Source organism: Ctenopharyngodon idella, chromosome 3 (assembly GCF_019924925.1).
Source record: "Ctenopharyngodon idella isolate HZGC_01 chromosome 3, HZGC01, whole genome shotgun sequence".
Classification (NCBI taxonomy): Eukaryota; Metazoa; Chordata; class Actinopteri; order Cypriniformes; family Xenocyprididae; genus Ctenopharyngodon; species Ctenopharyngodon idella.
The window spans coordinates 8,225,155-8,249,002 of NC_067222.1; the positions used below are offsets into that span (position 1 = coordinate 8,225,155).

Below are 23,848 nucleotides of genomic sequence, written 5' to 3' on the forward strand. Positions count from 1 at the left end.
GTGTTGGTCAGTGATATTTTTGTTTGTTCTCTTACAGAGGGAAAAAAACAAATGAATAAAGAATTCATTCTTGAACACATACTTTGCTGATTCTTGATCATGTTCTGTTACTCTCTTCTTGATGTAATCTGCAAGTTGTTGAATGCAGCTGATATTGTAGCCCATCTTTGAGATGTTAAATGACTGAATCATTTTATTTGTTTGTTGAGCAATATCTGTGACTAATGTTCTTATCTGTGCTTCATCCTCTGGAGACAAAGTTTGAGATGTTTCTGTTCTGTAAAAATCCTTTACAGTCTCTTTAAATCCACTTTTTGAGGTGTTTTTGAAAACAACATATTCAGAGTAACTTAGCACAGGGAAAAAATCATTGTATTCACTGCCCTCTTTCCAGTAGTCTACAGGGGGAGGTCCATGATTGATGTCATTAAGAAGTCTTCTCACATCTATCATTATGTCAATGTCTTGGATTGGAGGAGTGTCAGTGAGGATCTTCTTCACACTGTGTTCCCAAAACAAATCAAACTGTTTCTTCAGTGTTTCTTTATCATTTATTTTGTCTTTTAGTTTTAAGGCAAGTTCTTTACTCTTTTCAAAGAGAGCGTTTTCATGATGTGTCCTCTGAGCATCAATCATTTTCTTCAGGTGTTGCTGTTGAATAATTTCATATAATTTCTTCTTTGTTTCTCTCACAACATTTTCCTGAAGCTCTTTGAGTTTTATTTCATATGATTTTTTCCAATGAATCAGTATTTTTGCATCTGTGTCTTTCTCAAAGAATACTGACATTGATTTTTTCACTTCTTCACTTGTCTTCTTCAGTTCTGTTTGTAGATCAGTTTCCTCAACCTGATAAATGTCTTTATTTTCTATTTTGTTGTGTAGTTTGTTCTCAGTTTTCATCATGGCACTGCGAAGCCTCCAGGACCACTTGCAATATTCTGTCTCCAGTTTCCTGTAAACTGAAATCTCCAGGGAATTTTTGAAGCTGAAGATGAATTGTTCATTCAGTAAAGCCTCCCAGAGATCATTAATACGAACTTTCAAGTCTATCAGCATCATTCCATGTGATTTTGAGGCATGAGCAATAATCGTTTTCTTTAGTTCTTGAATATTCTCACAGTAGTTTGGGTTTGGTGGTGCCATCGGTGGGTTTCCCTCCCAAAGATGAGCAAAATACTTCACATCATTCTGAACATCAAATTCAATGACATCACTGAAACATTCTGCATCACAGTCTTCCTCTTCTGCAGTGAGTTTTGTCATCTTATCCAGTTTCTCCTGCAGTCGTCTCCTTCCCTCCATGTTTTTCTCTCCAGCTGTGACGTCCGAGACGTTCTGATGCACAAACACACAGCTGGGATTCAGTCTGACCTTCTTCATCCTCATGAAGACCCTGAACAACAATCTGAAGAATGTCCTGCATCTCAGATGGGTTTTCACCAAAAATATTGATTAATGTCATATTTCCAAGACCAACAACAAATGTGGCCAATTCATTGTCATGATGTCTTGTTGATCTTCCAGCCAGTTCTAGAGCACAAAGACCCTCAGTATCAACAACCAGAATATAGTCAAAGTTAATCTGTGTTCTCACCTCGTCTGACACTCTGATCAGCTGCATGAAAGCTCCTCTGGTGCACCTGCCAGCACTGACGGCAAACTGGAGTCCAAACATGGCATTCAGCATGGTGGATTTCCCAGAGCTCTGAATCCCTAAAACTGACAGCACAAAGACTCTCTGGTCTCCCAGTTTCTGCATGAGTTCATCTAGAACAGCAGAGATCCATATCACAGGAACATGAGCAGCATCTCCATCCATCAGCTCCAGTGGAAATCCAGAGATCATCATCTGTGCTGCAAGACTCGGGAGAGAAGAGAAGTGAAATGGCAGGTCTTTCTTGTTCTTCTTCACAGATGAACATGATTCATAGATCTGACCGATCTCCCGCATGATGTGCTCCAAACCAAAGGCTGCAACTTCAAGATCCCCAGATATTCTCTCTAGTTCAGTTTGTGCAATTTTGAGTTGTTCAGATTTATTATAATTTTCTTTCAATTTTACAACTGTTGACCATGTTTGATCATATTTGTGTTGAAGAGCAGAAATATCCTGTGAGGTATATTTATCCAGGAAGATTCCAAGCCATTTAAGAAAATACATTTTATTCTCAGCATGCAAGTGAATTTCTCCAATAAATGACTGTATAAAAGTATTTATGTTAATTGTGTGCTGCTGCTCACGTATTCTGTTCAGGTTGGCTTGTTTTCTACTGATGCTCATTTCTATCTCATCTGCTTGAAGTCGATGTAATTCTTTGTTTATCTGACACCACTGACGCCACAGTTTCCCCTGATGAGGCAGAACTGATTCTTTAATTTCTGTCAGATCTTTCTTCTTCAGCAAACTCATCATCTGCTGTGCTGCTTCTCTTCCTCTCCTGCAGTCTTCATCATCTTCCTCATCTACTCTGATGTCTGAGTGTTTAGACAAATCTTCAAGTCTGAAAGTGGAAGATGATTCTGAGAGACAATCATTTATAGCTCTTCTGAGTTCTTCAGATACATCTGACTGATTTCTGCCATGTAAACCAATTTTGAATTTCCCTTTCTTCATCTCAGTTACAGTAGATTCATCCTCAAAAAGAACACAAATTAGGGGCTTTCTGTCCTTGTACAGGTTTTGGATTATTGCTGCACTACAGTCATTCTGGTCCAGTTGTTGTAGAAGAACAACATTGATTGAGGCCACTTCAGTGAGGATCTGCAGCTGTTTCTCATGGTCTCCTGCATCACCATGTAGATTACAGAATGCAACACATTCAGTGAATTTATCTGTGATTTTCCCAGAAGGAAAGAACCAGCCGATCTCCACCACTCCATCCATCAGGACTCTGGTTCTGCTGCTGCCTGGGCAGTTCCTGTGGAAGAACGTGTTGTGTTTCTCATTGATCAGACTGTTCATCAGCTGAGACTTGGATGAAGACACAGAGCCAAACCTGAAGAAAAACACCATTGGAGTTTCTGCCTTGTAGATTGGCTGTGTTTGACTGATGATTTCTTTGTTGGTGTTACTCATTTTCCAGCTCTTGTTGATTTGTCTGAATGTCCAGAGAGGAAACTCAATCTGTTGTGTGAATGGATCAGGAACAAGCAGAGGGAGAGCGTACTGACACTGGGACAGTTTAGTGACCATCAGCTGCTTCAGGAAACCATCAGCACAATGAAATACGGCCATCTGAACATCCATCGGGTGGATTCGCTCACATTGACTTGTGCCTTTGTTTGGCAAAGAGATGTTTTTAAACGCATCATCAAAAATATCACCCTCACCTATAGTTGAGTCGTTGTCTCTTTGTTGTGTTTGATCCTGTTTATTTTTTTCTTTAGTTTTAATATATCTTGCTCTGTAGTTCATCATCAGTAGCATATGTAGGAAAGTCTGAATCAGCTCCTCTTCAGTACAATACTCATGGGACTGTAATGAATGTGCAGTTATCTGAAGAAAATCTGCAGTTCTCAGACTATTGAGTCTGTCTTTAAGATTAAGTCTGTGAAACAGCTGATACTTATTTTCAGTCTTTTTCTGTTGTAGGCATTGATCCAGATTTATTCCTATTGTTCCAAAGTTGTTTCTCTATTAAAAAAAATAAACAGTGCTTAATTTGTTTGAAAGAACAATACAATTACTCCAGTCTGACCTTTTACATTTTATGAGAATGATGCCTAAGAAATTAATATCATATAGCAACAAATAGTAACTTTATCAAGATTGTATTAATTCATTTAAAGATGTTGATTAATTCATTTTGAGTATTAAACATGTTTATTATGAATACTAAAGAAAGGTAAAAGATAAAATTAGGATGTAGTTTATTTCATAAATGCAGCTTGTTTTTAAAATTACCATGCACACACCTTGTGTTTTTCTCCAGTGTGTGTAGTTGTGGTGTGCTCCATTCTTGCGAGTTCATCATCTTAAAAAAACAAACAAAAAAAAAAAAAACAATGTATCCAATACAACAACTCCAAAAATGATTGGTTCCCTTTAGAAAGTGAACTTGCACTGCGTCCTGAGACGGTACCTGGGAATGCCTCTGCATGACTAGTGTCTGAAACAACTGTCAAATCAAGACAATGGATGAGGATGCAATGTCTCTTGGATCCTCTGTTTCAGCAGACAGTGCTCTACTGGCACCATGCCAGGAAGAGCAGGAAATGGCCGTTTGCGAACTATCTTGCAGGTGCATCAACCCTCAACCCGCAAAGACTACTTTGCGCTTGGATGGCAGGGCATATGCGGCAGCGGATCAGGCTGGCACTTCACTGCACACTATGGCAGTGCTTCAAGCATACAGGAGCCTCCATGATTTTAGCCCCAGAGCTTCATTGATACTCTGCTCGGCTGAGCCTAGGTAGTACTAGGTAGGTCGTTCTGTAGAGTACCTCACTCCCTGAGTCTGGTCAGAAGGTCAAAGGACTCTCATGAAACCACCCTGGTGAATCAGTTTTTTTTTTTTTTTTTTTTTTTTAGAGCTGTAGGTACTCCCTCATTTAAGAGGATCATCCATATAAAGGACCTCGCTCCCTGAGCTTGATCTAAAAGGTTGAGAGATTCTTGTGAAGCCTCCATAGTGCTTTGAAAAGAAGTGCTCTGTAGGTCCAGGATTGAGCAGAGTAACTCCCCTCATTTGTAATAGTTTGGAAAATGCTATGCTGAGTCCTGCTTCTCAGGATGCCTGTCTCTTTGTCCGGTGTGAGCTAGTTACTGCTTCTTCTGCAGTCCCTCTCATTTGGTTACCTCTCCTGAGGCAGATAATGTAAGAGACTCTGTTTAGAAACAGACAAGTTGTTGGCTAGACTAGATCAGAAGTTAGACCAGGTCAGCCTCCCTGGTGTCTCTAGGGGTTGACACAATGTCCCCCTAAAAGTGACTGGCCAGGGCTCGGCCCTTGGCCATACTTCCTAAAAGGAACCTCTTACCAGTGAAGATGCTGGTTCCAAGCCTTTGAGTGGCCTTTGACAAGTCGTTCTGATACTATATGAAGGTACTTCCTCATTGTAGCATGATAACTTCGGGCAGTGGCCGTAGGGAGTACTGTCACCTAGTTTGTGACCAGAAGGGATCAGTGGTTTTTGGCATTTCTGTTGAAACTGACATTATTTGTGCTTAGTCACAGCCATTTCTTTGCATGCACTCTCCTCAGCATGGCAGCGAGGGTATTTCGTTCCCCAGTAGCATCTCACGATGCAGTGCAAGTTCCCTTTTCAAAAGAACAGGGAACGAGACACTGCGTCTCCTTGCCATGCCTCTGGGGTGCCTGCACAGTCTCTTCAGACGATAAGTAAATGACATGTTCTCTAGGCGCCCCTTATATACTTCCTGGTCACACTGGTGTGATGTCATAGGCTGTCGCTGGCCAATAGGATTGTCGTGATTTGACAGTTGTTTCAGGTACCAGTCATGCAGAGGCGTTCCCCAGTAGCATCTCAGAATGCAATGTCTCGTTGCCTGTTCTCAGGGAACTAGGGTTACTGTCATAACTTGAGATGATTTTTATTATTCAGAATAGTCAAAATATCATGTATACAATAAATTAATAGATGAGTGATCACAAAATTGCTTTGACCTCTCCAAGATATAGGACGGCATATATTTTTTGGCTGCTATTTCATAGGTAGGATTTGAAATAGCATTACAGCGATATACTGTCAGTGCACCACCAACTCTGCTCACGCTGCTGACCCAGGTAGCCAGTGCAATCGTGCCAATTGCGGCTGAGTGTCAGCTCACTTGCCTGTGTTCTGGCAGCGGCTGACCAAAAGTGAGCCAGCTCTGGCACAGTAATGGTTGCCAGATTTGGCTAGGCTTTGGATGTGTGGATTTGGCCTGATTTGCACTGAGACACAACACATTTAGCCACATTCGGCCCGATTACGGACCATAAGGGCTGGTCTGATAATGGGTGAGATATGGCCATACAGACCCGGACCAGTTTAGGTTGAGTGCTGGGGGTGGGTCTCCTTTTACAATGTGGTAAATGGTATGTAGCAGTGACCCTTAAACTTAAACGTAATATCCTTTCCCTGTCAATGTTATATGTTATTTATTATTGTATTTTTTTTTTTTTTTTTTTTAATTCCTATTAATATTTCAGCACAATGGTGACCCACAAAACTCAGACAACAGAAACCCTTTAAATCTGAACAGGACATTAAACACTAACAGATCTCACAAGATCTCAGCAGGGGAGGATTAAACAACAAAACAGAATTACCAGCTTCACTTATTACTAACCAGATTGCCTTTATTTTTGTCAGACATCTACAGACATTCTTCTCAGACATTCTCAATAAGAACTTCTGTAGACGTATGCCAGAAATGAAGTCAAACTGTTAGTAATAATTGAAGCTGGTAATGCTGTTTTTGTTGTTTAATCCTCTTTTGCTGAGATCTTGAGAGATATGTATGTGTTTAATGTTCAGTTGGGATTTAAAGTTTCTGTTGTCTGAGTTTTGTGGGTCACTATTGTGCTGAAGAGTAGATCCTGTGCTTTAGTCCAGGAGAAGACCAAAAATCACTGATGATATGTTGCATGTTGCTTTATTTAAAAGGCAATAACTATAGATATGCAGTGATGTGTCACAGACACGCCAGGCTCCACAGTCACCCAATCACATCGCACTCCCTCTCCCGAATACTAACAAGCCTCACCTGACGCCAATCCACACTCATCACCACTGCCACATAAAAGACACGCCAGTTCACTCAGTCACTGTCCGGTCTCGTTGACACTAACCTGTGTTTACTTACCTCTTGGACTCCCTTGCTATCGACTTACCTGTCTCCAGCGTCCTCCGTGATTCCCAGTGTCTCCTCGTCTCCTGTGCTTCTCCGGTGTGTCTTCGTTCCCACGTCTCCTGGTATCCACGCTCCCTAGAGAAACATTCAGACAAGTATCAGTGCCAGCTCATCTGCTCAGCGATCCATTCATCTGCATTCTCTTACCTGCATTCTGATCACGCTCTGCATTACCTTCAATAAACCTGTTAACCCGTATCTGTGTCTCCGTCCCCTTCTGTATGTAACAGAAGACCGGACCAACACCGCCCAGGTAACAGCATGAGCACCCCGGATCCCATTCAAGAGCTGGTCACTGCACTTCGTCACACCTTCGCCAGCACCTCCACGGCTACAACACCAGCGAACACTTCCGCATCCACCGCCGCAGCTCCTTCACCTCCCGTGGTCGCCAGTCCCATGGCCAAACCGGCGCCCTTCTCTGGTCTGGCGGAGGATTGCAACGGTTTTCTCCTGCAATGTTCGCTGGTCCTGGAGATGCAACCGCACCTGTACCCCGACGATCGTTCTAAGGTGGCTTTCATAATCTCTCAACTCCACGGAAAAGCACTGCGATGGGCTGAACCTCTCTGGAATTTAAACAACCCTGTAGTATCATCCTTGTCAAGTTTTACAACCCACTTCAAGGAAGTTTTTGGCAAACCCGCCTGGGACTCGTCGATTGGTGAGAGATTATGCAATTTAAAACAAGGTGCACTAACTGTGTCTGATTATGCCCTCCAGTTTCGTACCCTCGCTGCTGCAAGTGGCTGGAATGAGCAGGCTCTGATCACGACGTATCGTCAGGGCCTCGATCCACGTGTGCGGTTGCATCTCGCTGCATACGAGGATTCCATCGGGCTCGAGAAATTCATTCAACTATCCATCAGATTCGCCACTCGTATGCAGCTGTGCTTAGAAGAGCACCAGGGCCAGCCATTATTCCCCTCCTTTTCCCGCCAGCCAGAGTCCGTCAGCACTCCAGAACCAGCTAATGACAACATGCAAATTGAGCACTCACGTCTTTCAGCAGCTGAGCGACAGAGGAGGCTGACCCAGAATCTCTGCCTGTATTGTGGTGGTGCCGGGCATTATATCACTGAATGCCCCCTACGTCCTGCTCGGCCTTTGGTGAGTGCCATCCTGCCTGCTCTGAATAAAATGAAACCACTCACAATTGAAGTAACACTTACTGCCGCCGAACTTTGTTTTTCAGCCTGTGCGCTCCTCGATTCTGGGTCAGCTGGAAACTTCATCTCCGGAGCCCTCTGTCGCCAGCTGCATCTCAAAACCACTCCCACTCCGAAGATCTACCAGGTCCACGCGATAACAGGAAAACCACTACGGAAAGTACGTTACAGCGTGGGACCCCTCCGTCTCCAGGTGGGAGTGCTTCTGACGTGATCCTAGGGCGCCCATGGCTTGAGCAGCACAACCCCACCATCTCCTGGAGGACAGGAGAGATCCTGAAGTGGGGTAACCACTGTTTCCAGAACTGTTTCCCTGAATTCCTCGCGTCCAGTTCTCCAGATTTCCAGGAAATCCAAGTTGGGGCTACTACTGTGGAAAGCCCTCTCGAGAAACGTTCCACGGATATCCCAGCCTGTTACTCCCACTTCAGAGATGTCTTCTGTCCGAAACAAGCCTCCAAGCTGCCTCCCCATCGGCCATGGGACTGTGCCATTGACCTCATCCCAGGTGAGCCAGTGCCCAGAGGGAAAATATATTCCCTATCCGTTCCGGAGGAGAAAGCCATGAAGGAGTACATCGACGAGCTGCTTCTAGCTTCTTCTTCGTGGCTAAAAAGGACGGAGGCTTGCGGCCCTGCATTGATTATCGAGCACTCAACCAAATCACAGTTAAATTCCGTTACCCCCTTCCTCTCGTCCCAGCGGCCCTGGAACATCTGCGCGGCGCCACTGTGTTCACCAAGCTGGACCTCCGCAGCGCGTACAACCTCATCAGAATACGTGAGGGGGACGAGTGGAAAACAGCTTTCGTGACCCCTACTGGCCATTATGAGTACCTCGTCATGCCGTATGGACTGGTCAACGCCCCCTCCGTATTCCAAGACTTCATGCATGAGGTGCTCCGGGAGTTCCTGCACCGGTCTGTCCTGGTCTACATTGATGATATTCTGATCTACTCCCGGAGCCTGGCCGAACATCGCCGACACGTTGCGGAGGTCCTCCAACGCCTACGAAGTTACCACCTCTTCCTGAAAGCCGAGAAGTGCACCTTCCATCAGCCTTCCGTGCACTTCCTCGGCTACATCATCGACCACAGTGGCGTCCGCATGGACGAGAGGAAGGTCACCGCAGTCAAAGAATGGCCCATTCCCTCCACGATTAAAGAACTACAGAGATTCCTAGGATTTGCCAACTTCTACCGCCGTTTCATCCAGCACTATAGCTCCATCACCGGTCCACTCACCAACCTCCTCCGTGGTAAGCCCAAGTCTCTGTCCTGGACCCCAGCCGCCACCCAAGCCTTTGAGACCCTCAAGATCGCCTTCACGACCGCTCCCCTCCTGGTTCACCCTGACCCAGAGCTCCCCTTCATTGTCGAGGTAGACGCCTCAACCACCGGAGTGGGAGCGGTATTATCCCAGCAGCAGGGGAATCCCAGCAAACTCCATCCATGTGCTTTCTTCTCCAGGAAACTCAACCCGGCGGAAATAAACTATGACATCGGCAACCGCGAGCTCCTCGCCATCAAACTCGCCCTGGAGGAGTGGAGGCACTGGCTTGAGGGAGCTAAACACCCCTTTACGGTCTTGACAGACCATAAAAACCTAGGATACCTATGTGATGCCAAGAGACTAAACCCCCGCCAGGCCAGATGGGCTCTCTTCTTCACCAGTTTCGATTTTACCATCTCCTACCGCCCCGGTTCTAAGAACGTGAAAGCTGATGCTCTTTCCCGTATCCATTGCCTCGAGGAAAACAACGAAGATCCAGAGCCCATCATTCCCGAACGACTCATAGTCAGCCCCATCTCCTGGTCGGAAGAAACGCTCCCCAAGACCAATGCCTCCACCAACATTCCGCCGGGTTGTCCCCCCGGATTGAAGTATGTACCCTGGTCACGACGCACGCCCCTCATCCACTCTACGCATACTTCACTGGGCACTGGCCACCCCGGGGTCAACGAAACCCTCTCGCTGTTAAAACAGCGCTTCTGGTGGCCCAGCATGCTATCCAACGTCAGGAGGTACGTACAAGGGTGCAGGGAATGTGCCATCTCCAAAAGTCCATGCCATCTTCCTTTCGGAAAGCTCCAACCTCTGCCCGTTCCCACTCGCCCCTGGTCACACCTAGGAGTGGACTTCATTACCGACCTTCCTGTCTCTGATGGATGTACCTGTGTACTGGTCATTGTCGACCGCTTTTCCAAGTCCTGTCGCTTAGTTCCCCTGCCTGGACTCCCCACTGCCATGGAAACGGCAGAGCTGTTATTTAACCATGTCTTCCGTTATTATGGGCTACCTGAAGACATTGTTTCGGACCGTGGTACCCAGTTCACATCCCGAGTCTGGAAAGCCTTCTTCAAGCTCCTAGGTGTGACCGTAAGCCTCTCCTCCGGTTACCACCCCCGGACAAACGGGCAGACGGAGAGGAAGATACAGGAGATTGGCCGTTTCCTACGTACCTTCTGTCACGGCCACCAGGACTCCTGGAACCAGTTCTTGGGCTGGGCCGAGTACGCCCAGAACTCCCTCTGTCAACCCACTACTGGCCTTACACCTTTCCAATGCGTGCTCGGTTACCAGCCCCCACTCTTCCCCTGGGATGGGGAACCATCAGATGTTCCGGCAGTGGATTACTGGTTCCGGGAGAGCGAGAGGGTCTGGGACTCAGCACATCTGCAACTCCAGCGAGCCCTACGCAGGTGCCGGTTGACAGCCGACCTTCGACGCTCCCACGCACCCAACTACCAACCAGGGCAGAAGGTTTGGCTGTCAACCAGGGACATCAGGATGCGCCTGCCCTGTAGGAAACTGAGTCCTAGGTTCGTTGGCCCCTTCACCGTCATCCGGCAGATCAACCCCGTCACCTATCACCTGCAACTCCCCCCTGAGTATCGCATCCACCCAGTTTTCCACGTATCACTTTTAAAGCCTCACCATCCCTCTGTCCTTCCCTCCACAGAGCCTGGCGACTCCGAAGATCCCCCTCCTCCACTCATCGCAGAAGACGGAGTGGCCTATCAGGTGAAAGACATCTTGGACTCCCGGCGTCGTGGTGGGTCCCTGGAGTACCTAGTCGACTGGGAAGGGTATGGTCCCGAAGAACGCTCATGGGTCCCGAGAAATGATGTTCTAGACCCCAGCCTCCTTGATGACTTCCACGCCAGACATCCCAGTAAGCCAGCCCCCCGAGGTAGAGGTCGACCACCACGACGTCGGGGTCCACGGTCCTCAGGAGCGGACCGTGGAGGGGGGGGTAATGTCACAGACACGCCAGGCTCCACAGTCACCCAATCACATCGCACTCCCTCTCCCGAATACTAACAAGCCTCACCTGACGCCAATCCACACTCATCACCACTGCCACATAAAAGACACGCCAGTTCACTCAGTCACTGTCCGGTCTCGTTGACACTAACCTGTGTTTACTTACCTCTTGGACTCCCTTGCTATCGACTTACCTGTCTCCAGCGTCCTCCGTGATTCCCAGTGTCTCCTCGTCTCCTGTGCTTCTCCGGTGTGTCTTCGTTCCCACGTCTCCTGGTATCCATGCTCCCTAGAGAAACATTCAGACAAGTATCAGTGCCAGCTCATCTGCTCAGCGATCCATTCATCTGCATTCTCTTACCTGCATTCTGATCACGCTCTGCATTACCTTCAATAAACCTGTTAACCCGTATCTGTGTCTCCGTCCCCTTCTGTATGTAACATGATGTCCACTAACTACTTGAAGTTAATTGTTTTGGTTTAGTTTTTTACTATTATCATTATTATTCATTTAGTTTCAAACATGCACAAAGTATTTGCAGTCTATCAATGTCCCAATACTCTTTTGTATGTTTTTATATTAGAAACTTTTAGCTTTGAGTAAATGTATTAACACAATAATTTTTTTTTAATATTATTCAGTATATTTACAACATATAATATATTGATCGTAAATATATGGAAATATATTTTCGTTCTGTAAGGGCAGTAGCCTACCGGCTAAGTGTTACATTTTTGTTGCCGTTATTGTGGCCCATTGCTGGCAGTGTTGGCTCAGTGCCGGTACTCGGACCAGTACCGTCTAAGTATACAATATTTGTTGGTGTGATTGTGGCCCAATGCAGGCAGTGTTGGCTCAATTTCAGTACCCAGTCTTGGACCAGTACCAGCTAAGTGTAACATTATTTTTGGCATGATTGTGGCCCATTGCTCACAGCGTCAGCTCAGTTTTAGTACCCAGACTTGGGCCAGTACTGGCAAAGCCTTCAATCCTTGTCGGTGTGATTGTGGCCTAATGTCGGAAGTGTGGGCTCAGTTTTAGTACCCAGACTTGGGCCAGTACCGGCTAAGTGTTCAATCCTTGTTGGTGTGATTGTGGCCCAATGCTGGCTCAGTTTTAGTACCCAGACTCGGGCCAGTTCTGGCTAAATGTTTAATCCTTGTCGGTGTGATTGTGGCCCAATGCCGGCAGTTTTGGCAGCCAGACATGAGCCAGTGTATTTGGGCCAATTCTGGGGTGTCATTCATCCCGCGTCCATCCCGAGTCTGGCAACCACAACCGGGCTGAGTTTCTTTCGGCCTGCTAGATCTGGGCCATGATTGGCCCAGACTATTTTGGCTACCTGGGGAGAGTGATATTTAGATAATGCAAATATGTGCTATGCTCTGTTCTCTCAATAACTAAATAAACACACAAAAATTACAGAGGTGAGAAACTGTCTTGGTTACTGATGTAACCCTTGTCCCTGATGGAGGTTAACGGAGACGCTATATTGAAGACTGATGACAAATGGGGTCTCTATGGAAAGCGCCACAACCACATACTTTTATTGAACCAGATGTGGGCCGGATCTGGGCCAATTATGTTGCTGTCTGGGTGGTGCTCTTCTGTGCCAAGAGACATTTCAAAACATTTCACCGGTTACTTTCACCACATAGACCTTACAGTTGTGTTCAAAATAATAGCAGTCCAACATCACTAACCAGATCAATCACTGTTTTTGGTAGAAATTATATTTCTACATGGCAAATATTTTACTAATAGGTGTAGTAGAGTAATAGAAAGCCAACAGACCCAACAGTCATGACATGCATACTGCTGATTATGTGTAATTGAATCATTAATTGAAATGGGCGTGTTAAAAATAATAGCAGTGTGGAGTTCAATTAGAGATTAATCAATTTCAATTAATTCTGTGAAAAAACTGATGTCAAATTATTTAAGGACGAAGGCAGCAAATGTACTGTGCATTTCTCTCTGAAAATCTGAGTAAAATGGGTCGTTTCAGACATTGTTCAGAAGAACAGCGTACTTTGATTAAAAAGTTGATTAGAGAGGGGAAAACATAACGAAGTGCAGAAAATGATAGGCTGCTCAGCTAAAATGATATCAAATGCTTTGAAGTGGCAACCAAAATCAGAAAGACGTGGAAAAAAAATGGAAAACTACCATTCGAATGGATCGAATGGATCCTAAATGGCAAAGACTCAGCCAATGATCAGCTCCAGGGAGATCAAGAAAGTCTAAAGTTACCTGCGAGTACTGTAATAATTAGAAGATGCCTATGTGAAGCCAAGCTATCAGCAAGAAGCCCCTGCAAAGTCCCATTGTTTAAAAAACGACACGTGCTGAAGAGGTTACAGTTTGCCAAAGAACACATTGACTAGCCTAAAGAGAAATGCCACAATATTTTGTGGACTGATGAAAGCAAGATTGTTCTTTTTGGGTCTAGGGGCCGCAGACAGTTTGTCAGACGACCCCCAAACACTGAATTCAAGCCACAGTACACTGTGAAGACAGTGAAGCATGGTGGCGCAAGCATCATGATATGGGGATGTTTCTCGTACTATGGTGTTGGGCCAATTTATCGTATTCCAGGGATCGTGGATCAGTTTGAGTACATCAAAATACTTAAAGAGGTCATGTTGCCTTATGCCGAAGAGGAAATGCCCTTAAAATGGTTGTTTCAACAAGACAATGACCCCAAACACACCAGTAGGCGAGCAGCATCTTGGTTCCAGACCAACAAGATTAATATTATGGAGTGGCCAGCCCAATCCCCGGACCTTAATCCAATAGAAAACTTGTGGGGTGACATCAAAAATGCTGTTTCTGAGGCAAAACCAAGAAATGCAGAGGAACTGTGGTATGTAGTGCAATCGTCCTGGGCTGGAATACCTGTTCACAGGTGCCAGAAGTTCGTTGACTCCATGCAACACAGATGTGAAGCAGTTCTCAGAAACCGTGGTTCTACAGCTAAATATCAGTTCAATGATTCACAAGAAAGCTAAATCTTCAAGCATTTTTCAGTTTATACAGTAAATGTTTGACTTTGTAAAGAAAAATGCAGACACTGCTATTTTTTTGAACAGCCTAATATTCACTTTCTGTAATGTCAAATGTGATCATTTTTTCTTCATGTTTTGATTTAGAATAGAATGTGTAGTGTTCCCAATGCATTTGCGTGTATTGAAATAAAGGTTATTATAAGGATTTTGAGATTATTAGGATTTTTGAAACACACTGCTATTATTTTGAACATAACTGTATGTCCTGTAAATCTGCTGTATTTATATCTGTATGATAATCCACACAGATTTCAGTGGGTGGGACTGTTTAAATTATTAATAAAGAAAATGAATGAATGAATGAATGAGAAAGTAAAGAGCAGGACGTACTTGATATAAAAAAGAAAACTCAATAAAGCCACAAAAGAGAGCTGAATCCGCTACTGTCAGGATGTTTCTGTGTGCACGCTCTAAATGGAACACAGACAATAGTAGACTTTGTCTTTGGTTGCGCTCCTAAATGGTCAAATACACAGTGTCAAAATGCCTGCATTGGTGAGTATTTACATAAACACAGTCACCGCAAGCACTGTGTGTGTGCGTTGTTCTTCACCAACTCACTCATTTACACACACACAGAACTCTGTAGAGAATTTATGGTCCTCAGGTTGTAAATCAACTTCACAGTGAAATACCTGCACAATTAATTCTATATTGCAACTTTATTGCAATATTTGTGTATTTTAGTTGTATATGGAACTAATAAAGTTACTATTATTAAAACATTATTGAAAAAAGCATGTTGTTTATAATATTACTTTTGGAAAAATGCATTAACAAAAAATGAAAACATCTTATTTTGCTGTCCTTCATGGTGGGTCAAGCCTTCATTAGGGGATCAGACCCTCCTAAACTGCCCAGTAATTCGCACCCTGACTGTAATCCTCAGGTCTCCCAGAGTGTTTGTAATATGCGTGTTGCCTACCAGGTAAGGGCGCTAACAGTTAAGACTCCAAAGGAGAGTGGAGTCGAATAAAATTCAGTTGTTATTGACATACACGGCGTGCAGACTCGTTTATAACGTTGTCAGAAGTATCGAATTCAAGCCAAATATGGAAGGACCGAAGCCACTGCAACCACTTCAATTTGAAGGCAACATGGCAGAGAACTGGAAAAAATGGAAATAAAAACTGTACATGACTGCATTGGGCGTCGAAACAAAATATACGAAAATACAAAGCTGCACACTGCTACATGTTATTGGTGACGAAGCCCTAGAAATATATAACATGTTTGAGTTCGCAGAAAGTGAAGACAAAAACAACGTTAAAGTCGACTACTTCGAGCCCCAAAAGAATGTGACATTTGAACGGCATATTTTCATTTCGAGAGTGCAAGCGCCCGGTGAAAGCATCGATCAGTTTGTCACGGACCTCAAAACTAAAGCCAAGTCATGTAAGTATGGACAACTATGTGACAGTCTAATAAAGGACAGAATTGTTGTAGGCATTCACAACGAAGCACTCAGGGCCAGGCTGCTGAGAGAAAATGATTTAGACTTACATAAAGCCATTCAAATGTGCCGCGCTGCCGAGGCGAGCCGCACACAGCTCTCTCAAATTCAACTTACAGCAGACGCAGAAGTTGAAGTATGTGAAGCACCATGCTCTTACATTGTGGAAAGTAATGGACAACAATTTAGACGGAATAGAAGACATCTCATACAGACAAGAGAACAACAACTAAAAAGCATCACCCATGATTCAGAACGAGAGTGCATTACCCAATTGCCACCAACAGTAGAAGAGGGAAGTAATGAACTTGATGCGCAGTCCTGGGCAGCATTTCCCAAAAGCATCGTAAGCCTAAGTTGATCGTAGCTCCATTGAAACCAGTGGAGCTATAATCAACTTAGGCTTACGAGGCTTTTGGGAAACACTACCCAGGGCAGTTACAGAGCCCAGTGTCAATGCCCAGTCTGATACAACAGAGCCCAGTGCAAATGTCCAGTCCAATACGACAGAGCCCAGCATCACAAAAAGCAAGATATCCCAAAAGAGTTCATAAACCACCTATGAGATTAGACTTATGAACTGAGACTCTTTGGTGATGCATATTACTCGTAACTACTGTTTACAGTTAAGTTTGGTACTCCTTAATTATTAGTAATACTGTCCCTAGTTATGTATTAAATACTGTTGTGTTCTGTTACTGTTTAATATAAGTGAAAAAAGGGGAGATGTAATATGTGTGTTGTTACTGACATACATGGCGTGCAGACTCGTTTATAACAGTGTTAACCGTATTCACGGCTCTGCTTTGTGCAAAGCAGATATACCCATATGTACGGGGAAGTAGCTTGGCATGCAAATTACAATATTTTAATTTCAAGTTTCATTGGCCATGTTTCTAAAACTCAGAGGTGATTGGGGCTCCCAAGTGAGACACCATTTGTCAGTCTTTGGCATAAGGTTGAATGTGACTGTCTAATAAGGAATAGCAGATCACACTGGTAAGAAAGCATCCGATCATAAGGATGTGAAGCTCGGCACTCCAGTTGAATTATGTCATGAATATTTATAGACATTTATTTATATAGTATGCAGTATTAAAATAAAAATGAAATGAAATTAAACATTTTCAGTCTCTCTTGATTATAATTACAACTTCAGTTTCTGCTATAAAAGCAGTATACAGTGCATCTGGAAAGTATTCACAGTGCTTCACTTTTTCCACATTTTGTTATGTTACAGCCTTATTCCAAAAGGGATTAAATTCATTATTTTCCTCAAAATTCTACAAACAATACCCCATAATGACAATGTGAAAGAAGTTTATTTGAAATCTTTGCAAATCTATTAAAAAAAAAAAAAAAAAAATTCACATGTACAGAAGTATTCACAGCCTTTGCCATGACACTCAAAATTGAGTTCAGGTGCAGCCTGTTTCCACCGATCATCCTTGAGATGTTTCTACAACTTGAAATGGAGTCCAACTGTGGTAAATTCAGTTGATTGGAGATCAATCAACTGTCTATATAAGGTCCCACAGTTGACAGTGTATGTCAGAGCACAAACCAAGCTATGAAGTCCAAGGAATTGTCTGTAAGGAATTGACCTCAGAGACAGGATTGTATCGAGGCACAGATCTGGGGAAGGGTACAGAAAACTTTTTGCAGCACTGAAGGTCCTAACATTTCTTTTCTTCTACAGGCCTAATAAGCTAACTTTGAAATAGAGAAATAGTCACTAGGACTGAGTGTTGTAACAAGTGGAAAAATTCTGCTGTGCTGGCTAGACAGCATCCTTCTAAGGATAGAAAATAGTCTTTGAAAAATTGTTTTAACCTATTGAGTAATCTGAACTATTAACCCGGTGATATTTTTGATGATCTTGTGATTCAGTTGTTCTAATCTAAATTTACTCCACCAGTAAGCGGGACAGAGGAACTGATATGTTTTTCTTAAATCTGAACCAATCATATTGAGACTGATGATAATGAGTAATAGATCATGCCATACTGACTGTGAAATGTACCTGAAATCCTATAAAACCTGCTGTATTTCTTTGTTCGGAGAGAGATACTCTGGAATTGATGAGAACTCTCCCGGCCGTGATTAAAGCTTTGAAGGACAAAAACTGGAGTCTCTGGTTATTGCTGCAGCAAGTCAGGTTAGGGAACACTAGGTTTTTGAGGGTCAAGACGTTGACTGAGATATTATTGAGTGTTGATTTGGAGACGCTCCGAAAGATCATATATTATTGAGTGTCGATTTGGAGACGCTCAGAGTACTATTGAGTGTCGACTGGAGATGCTCCGAAAGATCAGGAAATTTACTGAGGGTCGACTGGAGATGCTCGGGTGCCGACTGGAGACGCCCCAGGAACAGGTAACTAAAGTCAGGTGCGTCTTGGAAAATCTACCACACTACATTGAAGCTGCTTTTTTTTTTTTTTTTTTTTTTTTTAACAACGACATTGTTACAAATAGGCCTAACTGAATAACCGTTCATGGAGAATGTTATTATTTAATATTTGGGGTTTAAAACAACATAATGCAATGCAATTATAATTTCAAAGAGGGTGAATTCAGGTTGATTGGGACACTTTTCCCCCAGTCATTTTAATGGCAAAAACTGTTCCAATCGTTTGATTTTGTAAACTGTCCAATACGCACAATACTCAAAATAGCCTATACATCAAACTGGCTGTCAAAGTGCAAAATTGCTACAAATGTAACATCAGTGCAAGAACAAAATATATGCAACTTATATTAAACACTCAGGATTAGTCAAAAATGCAGGTTAAACTCACAGCACATGCAGTGATGGAGCGTGCATGAGCAATCACGAGCTGCTCACGTGAACACAGAGCGCTTCATTCTAAATCCCGTTGCATCCATGTCATTTGATAAGTGCACTACTATATTGTGATTTTATTTTCTATTCAATTACTGATCTTTTAGGTTCATTACAAAACTGTGGCGGAACAATTTAAACCATGGTGGGTCATCTTTTTAATTAAATCAGAAATAGACATTTGATACAGAGTGCAATAAAGCAGGATAACTAATCAATTTACAAAGGCTATTATTCACCTCCTGTATGTGCTTCGACGTATACAGCATTTTAATCTTTGGTTTGCATAACTTAGTCAACTCATGTGAAATAACCACTCGTGTACGTCCTTTACATAATCATCAGACAATCTCTTGTCGGTAGACGGACTGTAAAGCTGCAAGATGTGTGATATAACAACAGATGGCGGTAATGAACAATTTTAGTTTGTGACCTAGTAAGAAGAAGTTGCTGCGCTGCTTCACCATAGATATACATAATAAAGGCTAGATGTCTTACGGCGGAGTCTCTAACGTCATCACCGGCGGCCATCTTGTCACAGGCGAGCTTTCTGGCGGGCTCTGTGGTACCTGATGTAAGGTGAGTGATCTGCACAAACACAAATACTCTTATCTCACTGAAATCTTGACGGATTTACAAATGGTTTGGTTTCTTACAAACGTTATTAACGTGGTTATAATTCTGGATGCTTGAACATGTTGAAATTTCTTTTCGAAAAACGATTTAATCGTGCAGCATAGTTGTGTATCACGGCTACTTGCGCAAGTTATCAAGGCTGAGACCACAATCGAGCTGTTCAATTATATAGGTTTTACTGACACCAATAACGATTTTATGACAACTAATCTTTTGTCTAAATTACAATCTTTGTAGATGTGGTTGTAGTTATTAGCTGGCTAATAACAAGAAGCTTTGAGTGAGACCTAGTAGTTACAGTTTAGCTGCTACCCAGCAATTTTACATCAGTGGGAGAGGCAGAATTGCTCTTTCTTTTCAATATAACTTAAGTTGCACATGATTTCCAATCGGTTTGGTTTGTTAAAAACATCTTACATTATGATACAGGAAATTGCTGGCTTTATAGGAGAAGATGCCAGACTTTTGTGCAGCCTACGGATGCTCCAATCGCCGTAGTATCAAAACGAGAGCCCGTGGGATCACCTTTCACCTGTAAGATATGACAATATTATGATTATATTTGGGATAATCGTTTGTTACTTAGTGGATGTATGTACAATACAGGTCCTGTTACACAGGAACAGCGGGGCTATGACATAATAGTATTACAAGATTGTTGTTGAAGAAGTTAAACCCTGAAGAAGTTAAAATAAACGTAATAATTCAAATTATTTTATTATAATAGTAATATTCATATTATAAAAGTGTATATATAAGTGTATATATATATATATCTCATGTTGCCATTCTGTACACTGAGTTTTAGTAGCCTGTATATTGATTTAACAAATACCTTGTGCGTGTGTATATTCATTGCACCTATCTGTTCTGTTCAATGTTATTTTCATATGGAAGTTATTCATAAGTATGCAGTATCATAAGTACATCTCTGACGTTTATAACAAACCAAACAGTTTGAAAATCGGTAGAAAATTGAGCAAGTTATGGTTATTTAAAAAAACACAATGTTACGAGTGATCGAGCTGACTGTTACAAGATGGCCGCCAGGTGCGGACGTCGACCTCCATTGGCCAGCAGCGCGGACGAGACATCTAACCTTTATTATGTATATCTATGTGCTTCACTGACTCATCAGCAGTGGTGGAAAGAGTACTGAAAATTTGTACTTAAGTACAAGTACTGTTTGCTGAAATAATACTTAATTACAAGTAAGAGTACCTGTGTCAAAAAAGTACTTGAGTAAAAGTACAAATTACTCAAAACTACTCAAAGTACTAAAATTACAAATTACTATTTAGCCTTAGATATTTAATAAATTATCAAAAAATAAATAATTAAAGATCTATGATTTGATTGAATATAAGTAGACAAAGCATCTAAGTAAACTTGTAAGGGCTAATCTTTAAAAACTTTCGTTAGCCCCTTGAGGTTAGTGGAGGAGTATCTTCGTACACACATGTCCTGACCATAAAGCACGCACGGAGATGCAATCTGAACAAAACAAAAAGTTATTTATTAATCACGATCTCCGGTTCACTTTTCCAAATAAAATACAAATCAACTCCCAAAAATACGAACTACAGGTGTGAGCATGCGATTAAAGAAACTGTTGCTCTCCACCCTCTAACCTGTCTGCCAAACAATGCTAACTGGCTATTAACACTTGCACTTTCGCGCCGTAGTGACACGTCAAGGAGGAGGAGCAAGTAAATTCATATAATCAGGTTAGTCCAAGTATTAAACCAACGTAAAATTACTTTATATATTTGAATCATAATATTTGAAATAGAAAATAAATAAATTAAACAGTCTCTTAGTGGTTAGTAGTGCACAAGTATCTAAATATGGCTCCTACAAAACTAAAGTAACTATCTAAGTAAACAAAGCACTTACACCTTATTGACTAAGTGCATGAATTAGTGGTCACAATACTGGAATTTCTAACTTCAATACAATACCTTGAAAAGATCAATATTCAGTATCATTTTAAATACAATGGGGAAAACCACCACATACTGTATACCGTAGATATTTTAATATCTAACTTTTTTGTCCATCCATTTTGTCAAGGCAATCATTATTTTCAAGCTTCAAAAAGCACAAGACTTGTAACAGTAATCAATTTAAATGGAACGGTTTAATTCAAGTCTTCTGAAGAGACACGTCCGCTTTATACGATAAACATTTTAATTTAGGCTTTTATTTGCATATTTAAACATTGATCAATTACCATTACAATAATCTCACTTAAATATTTGCTCACTCTGTGTATTTGTGTCTTTACAATAGGGTAACTTTGTTGCAGTAGCTCACATGCAGCACAAGAAAGCTTGATTTCAAACTGAATTAAATTTACAAAAAAGACAAGTAAACAATCTGTAATAAAATAACAAAAAAAAAAAAAAAAATTATCTAATTTCAGTTGAGGTATTCGAAATATGACAACACTGAATTTTTATATGCCGTGTATCTTAAAGGATTAGTTCACCGTTATATGCTTTTGTAAGTACTTAGATCGGAGATTCCTTCTTGGCCAGAAGAAAACTCCCTTTTAAGAGCTGATAAAAAAAAATCAGACTGATAATTTTGCTGGACAAGATATCAGTTTTTCTAAAGTAATTCTAAAACTAGAACTAATTCTAGACCATATATATATATTTATAATTGGTTCGTTGTAACTGATACTGATATATATATATATATATATATATATATATATATATATATATATATATATATATACCTAATTCCCTTTTGGTCGATTTATATTATAGTTGATCATAACGTGTTATGATCTAATTATATATATATATTTCACCCATAATTTGAGCTTGTTCGTTACAGCCTGAAAGCAATCACTAGTTTGATCCAGGTCTCAGTCAGGGCCAAAAGGTGGAGAGCTGAATGAGTAGTGAGAACAGAGTAAACAAAACAGTGATTCCTAACAACAACAACTGCGCTAAAAACAAATGAGACAAGAAACAAATACACTTACCAGCTACTGCTGACTTATGCTGCTCGACTTCTTCTCCTAATGAGTGTTTGCTTGTGCTGTTTAAGTCAGGCATGAAAACGGGTCAGGAGTGAAAAAGGTGAGAAGGATATTACCCTTCTAGGGGGGCCCGTGCTCGTGCACAGAGGCGTCACCAGGTTTTTGCGTAGTTTAGAGTGACAAATCGTACCAGCGTACTTTGAAGTCAAAATGCGTATCCGCTACGCAAATTGCGTACAGGTTGGCAGGTCTGCTTATTGATAGAACGGTGGACCACTTTACCTTCTGCCTTGTCAGTCCCATTTTCATGTATGTTAAGTACTTAACTGCTGCTGGACATGCCTTACTATTTAGCAAAACAAAAGGGCTATGCTAGCACAATGAAATTGTAAAACCACCTGAGACACGGCACAAGAACAAATGTGACTTCAGCACGTTTTAACAGAGTAAACAAAACAGTGTTTCCTAGCAATGACAACTGCACTACTGCTAACTAGCTACTGCTGACATCTGCTGCTTGACTGTTTTTTTTTTGTTTGTTTGTTTGTTTGTTTTTAAATGAGTGCTATAGCTACTGCTAGCCTCTCTAAAAACTGCCTACCCTACCTTTAAATGACAATTTCTTGTTGAAATGTTTCAAAGCAAGGGTTTAATTAACTATTTCAAACAGACTATTTAAAACAGTCTAAAATAGACTGACTATAACCTGACAATACCTAATTTGGCAAAAAAGAGCAAATGTAACCATTATTGTGCTGGTGTAACGTCCATGTGTACAAGTATATTTGATATGACTGGTTACTGAATATGAATTAAAATTTTATAAGAGCATCAAGGACAAATAAACATTAGTGAGAAAAACATGAGACATTCAGAAACCAAATCTGTGATCTTACCACTTTGACTATCACTGTTTTGCAGCTCCTCTTTCTGTCTTGATTCTGTGTTGTAAATTTCTCCAGTGTAGCAATGGTGTTTGTTCTCATTAAATAAATGTTCAATCATGTTCATCAGTTCTCTCATCTCTGATTGGTTGTTCATCATCTTGTTGCAGGTGTGATATCTTCCTCCACATTTCTCCAGCAGCTGCTCCAGAACAGGGTTTTTCTTCAGATCATCAATTATAGAGTCACACTCTTCTTCTCTCTCATAGGTGAAGAGAATGATCACAAACTGAAGAACTTTGTCACCAAACACTCTCTGAAGCCATTCAAGACCCATCTTATCAGCATCTGTTAACTGGCCCAGTCGCACAACAAAGATAAAAGCAGTGATTTCCTTTTCATTCACTAGTTGATCAATGAGATGATCCTCATGTAAGCCGGTCATGTTGATCACAGAGACATTACGTTCTGAAATCTTCCATTGTAAAGGGTCAGTCCTGAATAGTTCTGCATTTTCCATATGTTTTTCTCCTAGAAGAATGTTTTCATGTCCAAACTGGACTGACAAAAAGTTTCCAAATAATGCAACAGACAGATTGGGCAATATGATATCTAGAATAAAAATCATAGAACTGTTCTTATACACTTCAAAATGATAATGAGTCTTATT

General features: G+C 41.9%; 1 protein-coding gene across 1 annotated transcript in view; it reads right to left on the reverse strand.

Annotated features, from left to right (window-relative positions):
• Nucleotides 1-3,662: 3,662 nt before the first annotated feature.
• The window catches only part of LOC127510030 (GTPase IMAP family member 8-like), a 39,805-nt gene continuing 19,619 nt past the window's right edge, over nucleotides 3,663-23,848 (reverse strand). The window contains exons 4-5 of the mRNA XM_051889517.1: nucleotides 23,191-23,790; nucleotides 3,663-3,977 (exon numbers count right to left, since the gene is read on the reverse strand). Of these exons, the coding sequence (XP_051745477.1) occupies nucleotides 3,904-3,977; nucleotides 23,191-23,790 (674 nt within the window). The 3' untranslated portion in view covers nucleotides 3,663-3,903. The remainder of the gene's footprint in view (nucleotides 3,978-23,190; nucleotides 23,791-23,848) is intronic.